At 40.4% G+C, this 9,588-nt stretch overlaps 1 protein-coding gene across 2 annotated transcripts in view; it reads right to left on the bottom strand.

Annotated features, from left to right (window-relative positions):
- Positions 1-420: 420 nt before the first annotated feature.
- ngfra (nerve growth factor receptor a (TNFR superfamily, member 16)) overlaps positions 421-9,588 on the bottom strand; it is a 30,772-nt gene continuing 21,604 nt past the window's right edge. For both annotated transcript variants that reach the window (XM_042391782.1, XM_042391783.1), the window contains exon 6: positions 421-4,083. In XM_042391782.1, the coding sequence (XP_042247716.1) occupies positions 4,031-4,083 (53 nt within the window). In that variant the 3' untranslated portion in view covers positions 421-4,030. The remainder of the gene's footprint in view (positions 4,084-9,588) is intronic.

The raw sequence follows: 9,588 nt of genomic DNA, 5'->3' as shown, positions 1-9,588 counted from the left end.
ACTCTCAGTAAATGAACCAAATAATACCACGTCTGAAAAGGAGCAGGAGGAAGTTAATACTTATGATTTCTTGCTCTGTCTCTAATGTTCAGTTCATAAACTACATAATATAATATATATATATAGTGTTTATCACACATCCGAATGCATTTATCTGATGATCAACAACAACAAAACAACAATAACAGCATCAACCATGAGAGAAGCAAAGCCCCCTCCTCATCCCTGTGCCTCTCAAAAACAACATTTTTTGTACCTTTTTTTTAATTGATTTACACTTCTGCTTTCCTTAACTTCTTCCTCTAACCCATTCAACAAATTCACCCCACAAAGATTGATTGATTGATTATTGAATTATGGTTAAAAACATAAAAATCATAATTCTCTGCACATTAAACATAACACAAACTGGACACATAATGCAATGACATCTCTGTTTATTGTATTATAGATGTTCATTTCATTTGCACACATTTTTGTCTTTTTTTTTTTTTTACATTTTATAGTGTACTTTTGTATCTTGTATCAACTCTAAGAAATTCACATTTACACAATGCATTTTACATTAGTAGGTAAGTACAGTTGACATTCAGCTTTTTCGGGAGCAGGTCCTGAACTATCTCTCTCAGGTATGTAATAATGCTATGACAGAGAATCACAGTGAACCTCCCCACAGAGTTCATGTTATGGCAGATTACTATTGTACATGTCCTGTTACCTCTGAAATGGAGGTACATGATGAAACTTACCATACATGCAAAACCCCTGCACAATAGAGCTGATTTCTATTGACTAATAGCATATGTGAGATTTAGAGTAGAAGTCTCAGGTGACATGTACCTGTATATGATTTTGTAGTGCTACATGAGCCTTTAGTTGCCGGTATTTTATAGCATGTTAACATAGAGTATGGTGGCAACCTGTTTGTACTGTAAGTCTCTCTATATTGGTGCCAGGTTTATACAGTTTGTTTGAGTCTCCGAGGTTCATCTACATGTCTGACCTTTGTTTACTAAAAACCTTCATTAGCTCTAAAAATATATATAAAAATGCACATAAAATAATAAAATAAGTGGGGAAAAAAATGCAACAAAAATGTCAAGTTCTGAACTTAAAGACACCTGACACTGTACACAGGCACTTGAACTGTGGTACACTCTTTGAGTGCATTCATATTACATCTAATAAGTGCTGCAAAATAACATATCAGTTAGAAAAAATACTGATTCCAAAAGTGTAATACTATTCATAAGATAACCAAACAGGAAAATGGAAAGACAAAAGCAATTTACAACAACAGAACGAGGGCAAACTTAAACCTTATCCTTGAATGTGTCTTGCATATTTCTGTTTATAATCGGGTTGTACATTCTTTAAAATGTGTGTCTCACTTCACAAGCTGCTGCAGAAAGAGAATAAGCTGGTTCAGGGTAGATGGGTGCGCTGCTGGAGCGCTGATTGGGCCTCAGGGGGTGACGGAGTTGAGGAGTATGATTTTTTTTTTTTATTCTTTAAATCAACACTCTGGTCACTCATACTGTACTGTAGCAGCGTCACTGCCATAGTCAGGATCGGGATGAATCATACCCACTCACTCAATAGAGGAGCGAATCATACACTGTCGCTTTGTGTGTGTGTGTGTGTGGTCACATGTCCACACCACATGCACACGTCAACTGAGGAGTTGTGAGCAAAAACACGGCAGAGTTTTATTTGTTTCCCTTCATATCGCTGCAGTGATACAGAATGAATCACACGTGAGGAGACCACAAAGTTTAATCGTCTTGAGATGTTGGTGACGGATCCATGCAGCATCACACAGGATAAAATGACTCACTCTCTGTCTTCTTCTTATCTTATCCACTGCTCGCTAAACTGTACATGCTCTGCTGACTATATCTTATATCGCCTTAAAATTGATTCATTTCTGAATCATATTGGAATTTGCAAATATTTTCATCAACACCTATCTTTGTACCGTTTTCGTTTTTCAACATAGCTGCTTTATATCTGTACCTTCCGACCTCCTTACTGTATCATACATCAACAGATTGTTTACAGAAATCCTCTACGGATTTGTTGAAATTCTTATCATCATACAGGAGGGACCCTGAGGAAATACATGCCCCTTTAGGAATGAACACTAAAGCAGTGCAGTCAAGCTCACTTCTTTTACAAGATATTTATGTCAGCTGCTTTTACAGTTACTGCGAGCAGCGGAAGTGGGAGGGAGTGAGGAGGGGGGGGGTAACATAAAAGTGATCCAGTGTGATAAAAGGTGCCACCCAGCCTTAGAAGTGAGCCCGGACTAAGTGCTTTTATATCACCATGGCAATATAGTAAATGTCAGCGCCCGCAAACTTGGATAAGGGATCTGTAATGTCACGTTGGCGCTTCAAAGAGGGCCGTGTCCCCCCCTTTGCTGTCCAAAGCATTAATCCCGATGAGAGGCTGCTGAGTGGAGTGGAGCAGAGGGTAAATGAAGCTGAAACCCTGAGGTAATTACTACCTGCCTGTCAGGATGTCTCTCTAATGGGCCCTGTGTTGACGCGAGTGCCGCCGACGATGCATTATCGCCCCGGCCGCTGTTTATCAGGCTCTATCACGCAGACAGAGCTGTATAAGAGCGAGTAGGTGAAGATGATGCTAGTGGCGGTGGGGATAGTGAAAAGAGACTTTGCCTCAGAGGGGTGTCCCGATTTTCCACTCAGCAAGTGTAAAGAATGACAGATGGGATTCCTTGTTGCTATTTTTTTTTTAGTCCTGAATCATTACAGTGTCTGTTTAATGAGCAGCACTGTCTGCTAGATCACCAATGACGTCACAGCTCCTTTTTTTTTTTTTTTTTTTTTGCTCACCAGACTGCTTTGCATCCTCTCAGATGTGTCTACTCATCGCGGTGAGTCAGCAGAGCTCCACAGTCCAGAGATCTTTCTCTCATGCTGCACTCCCAGGCTCCGGAGAGAACCGTGGAGGCACCCTGCTGAATCAGCCCTATAACTTAAACCACAAAATGAAAAGTAAAGCACCCCAAACCAGTAGACAAACACTTGGGTGTGTAACATTATAAGCATGAAATTACTGAAACGCAATCCCCGGAGGCGTTGTGAAGGGGTTTATGTCAGCGAGGGGGGATGTACGGTAGAGACTGAGGAAGGAGCATATCGCTGAGGAGAAACAGTTGATGAGCGACTGGACTAGACAATAATTGACCTTTCTTCTCATATATGAGTCACTTGCATCAGCCGGTGCAGCCAATCTCAAACAATGATGCAAACCTTTTGCAAGACAACACGCCATGAAATGCGTCCGTGGTAAATGATAAAAAGAACAAGAAACTTCAGAAGAAGTTGGGAATGACTCACTGCTCCCCCGCTGCGTTTTGTATCGCAGATAACGGCGGGGGTCTAATAGAGCGAATCCTATAGAGAGAGACAGAAGATTATCTGAGAGTGGGACACCAGAGAGGAAGATGTGAGAGGGAAAGGTTGCCACTGCCTTTTTTTTTTTTGATGTGCAGAGAAAAGATAATGGAGGAGCTTTCTGCCAATTTACCTTTCAGACACATATGTTTCATGGTTAACGTTGATGGAATTAGAGGGAAAACGGAAAACGTAGAAAGGGGGCAGAGGATGCTAAGTTAGTGAGAATTATGTCATATGTCAACATTAGATACTGGAATATTCAGTTAATACGAGATGCACTGGCATATCTACGATTATGTATCTGCAGCTGAAGTGACATTGATACAGATAGTGGTTGATATTGCCGTAGAGGTCTAGTCCAGGCACACTGACAGATAGAGTTGGACTCTGTATGCAGGGATGAAGAATCAGTCTGTGGCCCAAAGGTGCTGGGAGGTCCATCCAAGTCAAGTCTTTCTCCTCTGTGGCCAATTCAGATATGAATCAGAGTCAGTTTTTCTTTCCTGTATGGACCCCCTGCTTTCTTTCTGGACCACAATTCAGGTCCCCGCTCTCTTCTCTCCCTGTCTTCAGCTCTGACACCTCCTCTTCCTCCCTTCTCTTCCTCAGACTTCAGGGGGAAGAGAGTCGGGCTGGGAACCGCCGTCCACCCTCACCACTGCAGAGAGAGAAGGTAAAAGGAGAAATATGTCAGGCTCTGGGAAGAAGGCACACAGGTGATTTGTGGTGATAATTAAATAGTTTGCATTTATTAACAAAAACCTTTCTTTCTTATTCACACAATTATACATATTCTCACTTGTACCAACACTTGTCTTCTTGTGTTTCCCACTGAGCAGTCCCTCGTTACTAAATCCTCTGATTAAGGGCACCTTGAGTGTTTTCCATTTAATTTCCTCCCCACAAAGATTTTAGCTTACCAGCTATCCAACAAATTACCAACATACTGTATGCAAGTCTCCCATCTCTGCATGGAAAAACTCTTAAATCCCTCGAGCATCGCATTCCTCCCTGCAGGGGGCCCTGTGGTGTCACTCACTCATCCAAACCTGGAGTCATTAGCAGGACGAGGATGGGAGACAAATGCTCTCTTTTCCCACAAACCTCTTAACCTGTTGTCAATTGAGGGAAGCCATGGAAACGGCTCGGGAATGCAGAGGCGTTTCTGAGAGGACCTCCGAGTCCGGTGGGTGTTTTCTCGTCTTTATCAATGCATCCTTGTGCCAGGGGAGTGTAGTACAAGAGGGTTTATTTTAAAGCTTTAGAAGAGAGGGTTTCTTTTGTCAACTTCCCTATAACGTCATACCTTCCTTTTGTTTTCATTCTTTCAATCCCTGCAAATCTTTTTCCACACACAGTGCTCTTATAACTGCACTGAAATTGCTACGTACACCCTTCCTCTCTGCTTCCTCTCACGCTGATTCTATCCAGTGAAGGCAACAGTCCATAGCACTCTTCTGTCTCTCTTCCTGTTTAGACAGACGCTCTACAGTCATATTCAGTGACACAGAGCAGAGACACAGCACAGCCATCTGCAACACGTGCAGGCATACGCACAGTGGCTTGCACCTGCACTTTTAGCTCAACACAATCATTTCTGAACAGGCATTGCACCTCATTTTAGAGGCACCGGTGATAATAATAGCCACATGGCTATCCGATGTTTTATAGAGTCCAACCTCATTCCAAGAATCAATACCTGCTGTCTTTCACTGAACCAATTCAATCTGCTCTGAAATGTGAACTCACAATCACAGCGAAGCTTTGTTACCGACTTCTTCTTTCTTCTTCTTTTTTTATTTAATCAGCACATTCAGGCAATCCTGATTGGACCCTAAGCCACAGTAAAGCTTTTTTAATTTGCTGATTGAGATTGAATTTGAGATGGCTTCATTGTAATCACAAGAGCTCCCTGTGAAAAGTTAACAGACATTGCGATTGTTGCACTAATTAAAAAAAAAAAAAAAACTGAATTACTTGCCTTTCTTTTTTTGGCAATATCACTTTTATTGCTACTTATCACTCTCTGGGGGAAGTAGTTCATAAAACAAATTATGTTATTTCTTTTCCATTTAAAATCCAAAATCTATGGATGGATTGAGTCAATGGAGCCCCAGGCACAGACATGTTAAGGCCGCCTGTTTGTTAGGCAGGAGAGGGCTCCTCCTTGTTGATTCTGTATTAATTAATTTTGTAATTTAGTTTTTCTGATATCTGTTTACTGTCAGCTGTCTGAGGCTAATGTATTCCTCAATGCAGCACTCCAAGGCTGTATGTGAAATCACTCCTTATTTACTATGCAATGCACTATATTTACTGTCCGCCATTTTATTTTACATGTCCACTATATGGTGCCCTCAAAAATTTCACAGTGGGACAAAAAAAGTAGTTTCCTTGACATGTACTGTACACTACTTTCTGCTAACAAACCCACAACGCAGTTCACTACATTTTATAATCACCATTGTGCGTCTCTACAGCCGTCAGCTAAATTTACTGTTCACTATAGAGTAAATTAGTGAGTGTCTGTTATATAAGTGTGTGAATAAGGGAGCCATTGTTATGTTTTTTTTACTCTTGAGGGTGCTAATCACTATCATTAAAGTTGTTGTCAAATACAGTTTTCACAGTTTTCCCATTGTTTCCAGTAAAAACTTCAAAGGCAACCTCAGGTTTTATTGGGAGTGAGTTTAACTCGCTGCATAGCTGTGAATCTACATGCGTATCGAGGGCAGAAGAACACTGAACAAAATATTATAGAAAACCATGAAAGGAAACCTGTGAGCAGGTTATATTGTCTTAACACAGAGGTATTCTGCTGTGCTGTCAAATATAATAAATTGATTATATTGTTTTGATGTGGGTTGCTGAAGTATACACCACACAGCTTTATTTTGTAGAGGAAAAACTGAAGCAAGACAGAATAAAATAACTATTAGATCAGACTTGGCCGAGGAAAATTCTCAAAGGGATACTTATCCATAGTCAGTGTATTACCTACTGTTGATTTGGGTTGGCCTGTTCCCAGTTTGGAGAAGAAAATCCAAACTATCCCTGATCCCTTAATGAATAAGAGAAATAAACATGATCAGGACATTCTACTTTTGACTGAGATTTGTGACTTTCCAACAAGAAATGCTACGAACTGGAGCCTCACTTTCTACTTCAGACTCAACCATCAGAGTCAGATAACAACAGAGTCATTGTGTTGTTTTGTGCCTAAAACACCGCCATCGTTTTGAATCTGTTATTGGACTACTTTGCCTAATATTCACGGTTCTTCAGTAGAGGCAGAATCACAAATGGGACCTTTAGATCTTAATCTGAGTTTAGTTCCTATGGTTTCATAGTTCCTGGAACTTTTTTTGGAGCTGTGCAGTAATGCATTTAAGCAAAAAATCAAGGTAAAATATCCATTACTTTACCTGTAAATGAACAAGGAGAACAAACATTGATTATGTCTAATGTCGTTGTCCTTCTTCTTGGTAAAATTATGACTCTAACCATAAAACTTCAAATTCTGGCAAAACTTCCTACTGTGAGAGGATGACAATCAATTATGAGTCACCCATCCTCATTTTACTGAAACTGCATTAGTAATTCATTATATACAGTAACTCAGCTACATTATTACTGTAACTTGCAGCTGTATAATGTTACAGACTGAGAGCTAATGTGTCCCTCAGTCACAAACATTAACTGAAACTATACTGCAACCCCTCGACAGCAGTTGACTGTAGTGCTGTAAAGACCCGTCTCCCTCAGGGTTTTCAATAAGGCTTATTTATATTTATCATTTTATATTTATCATTCCCTCGTGGCATTCAGATAAAACTCCTGATTTTACTCTTTATACTGATGAATAACAATATGAGTTACTTATTCTCTGGACTGTCTGCCCACAGCTGCATGATTTGAAGCTTTCCAAATTTGTCCAAATCAAGTTGTTTTTTGTTTTTTTTACAATATCTCTTGCCCTCCTTTTCTTCTTGTTTTTTTTTTTTTTTTTGATCGACAGTTGCCTTGACTCCATTTTGTGTAGACTATGAGTTCAAATACAGGACAGAGATGCACGGATGGGCAACGAGAGCGAGGGCTTAGAGTCTTGTTTAAATTTTAAACACATTCAATATGCACGATATAGAGGGTTGAAGCGGGCAGCAAAGGAAAGGTTGTGGGGTGGCAGGGAGGGATGCTGCACAGAGAGACGGCTCTTTTTTAATGGAGATGAGAAGACAGAAATGAGGCCAAGCACCTCCTCATGTAGGAGCTCTCACCCCTCACCAGTGACTCATGAAGGGAATACCTCTCTGAATGTTGTCAGTCAAAACACACGGCATTTTCATTGCTCTATTTCTCTTTTTAAAAGCTTATTCGACTTGTTTTGACTGGAGCTGCTCCCATTATTTTAGCCGCCAGTAAAATACGGTTCATTGGAAACAGGAAACTCCAGCGATTATCATGGATTTATTGCCTGTATTCTCACCCCCTCGTGTATTTTAACAGACCCTATTGGTTATGGAAGAACCACCGACCCCCAGCACAAGAGTATTTGCTCCCTTTTTTAATGGTTTCCGCACCCATAGTCGGTGCTAATGCCAATTAGCACCTGCTAAACGCTGATGCCGGATCAGATTTTGAAAGGCAGTGAGACCAGGCCTGGATCTTGTCTCGTAACACCTGCTAATGAGCCAATCAGTTAAAGAGGCTGCAGGGTTAAGGGGGGGGGGGGGAGTCCTCCTCTCAATGAAGCAACCCTGAGCTGGAGCTGATCCTTTAAAAAAGAAATTCCTTCTTTTCTGTAAGATGCAGAAGAATGGGAAGAGGGACTCAAGCGAAATACAAAAACAAAATACGCTTTTTCCAAACCTCATTAGGATGTAATGGGTAATCCAGAAAAGACACAGTGGTGAGGACTGTTCGCATGAGAATTTACCAGCCGTCGGCAGTGAGGAGAAGAAACATAAATGACTGAATGTATAACAAGATCATCAGTGAACCTGTGACTTCTTCTTCTGCAGCTAAAAAGCCTCTCAGGTTTATATGTATGGATCGGGTGAGAACGAGAGAGTAGAAATACTGGTTTCATCTCTTTAATGTACTGTAAGTGCTATTTGAGGATTGGAGGGAGGCGGACTGCTCTGTGTTGTACAGAGGTCACTTCACATTCCTGCAGCACTTGCTTTTATTCTCCCATTGGCTGTTTAAAGGTTACCCTCTCTCTGCAGATCCCCCACCATGCAGTTAGCCTTGCTTGTTGTGTTTTTAGCGAGTGTCGGGCAGTGAGTGAAATCTCCAGATCACATATACTGATTACTCTGAGATTTAAAGAAATTGTAATTGGATGGAGAGAGCGAGTGGATCTTTAAGATGTTAATAGGTCTGAAATACAGTTAATAATCAATTCTCCTATTTTCTGTAATTGACATTTTAAAGGATCATGCTGGTGATTATTCTTTATGATTCTTATTGACAACAAATCCCATGACAAACCGACAATGAACTGATCATATAAACAAGTATTGTTGTGTAGTCAAAGTCTGATTTGGCTTATTCATCCTCCTGCCATAAACTATCACTAGTGTTAAGTATTGGTATAGTGTAGTATAGTGCAGTAGACAAATGTGTATTAATCTGTTGCAATAAATGCACTATTTGCTCCTGTTTGAGTAATGTTTGCCAATGTTTGCTGTTTTAGGAAAGAATTTGACCTGTTCAAACAATGTGACCTGTTATTAAACATTTAGATTTTCAGGAAGAACAAAATAAGCTTGTGGCTGAATGACACACACACAATATGGAAGTTGGAAGATACTGAAAGACATGCTACCATTTTGTTGGTTAATAAAACTAAACACTCACTCTGTGTTTGTGTTTGTCTCTGTCAGTGCATTGCACTAGATAGATGAGGTAAATTAAGCATTGCTTCATAGCAGATCAGCAAAGGGCATGTTTGCATGTTTGGCTTAGCCGGACAGGATCTTCAGAGTTCATCTTACGAAACCAGAGCTAGATTTTTTTTGTCGGGCTTGCAAGACTACATGGCAAAATCCATCCTACAGACCTTCACCCAAAATACTTCTCATGACATAGATATAGAGGAGCAGTAAGAGAAGTAAAGACAAATATAGATCAAACATATTCAGTTACTCCTTATACATCA

The sequence above is a fragment of the Thunnus maccoyii genome, chromosome 18 (genome assembly GCF_910596095.1).
Source record: "Thunnus maccoyii chromosome 18, fThuMac1.1, whole genome shotgun sequence".
Classification (NCBI taxonomy): domain Eukaryota; kingdom Metazoa; phylum Chordata; class Actinopteri; order Scombriformes; family Scombridae; genus Thunnus; species Thunnus maccoyii.
The sequence above is the reverse complement of the archived record's forward strand: the minus strand, read 5'-3'. Positions and strand labels throughout refer to the sequence as shown.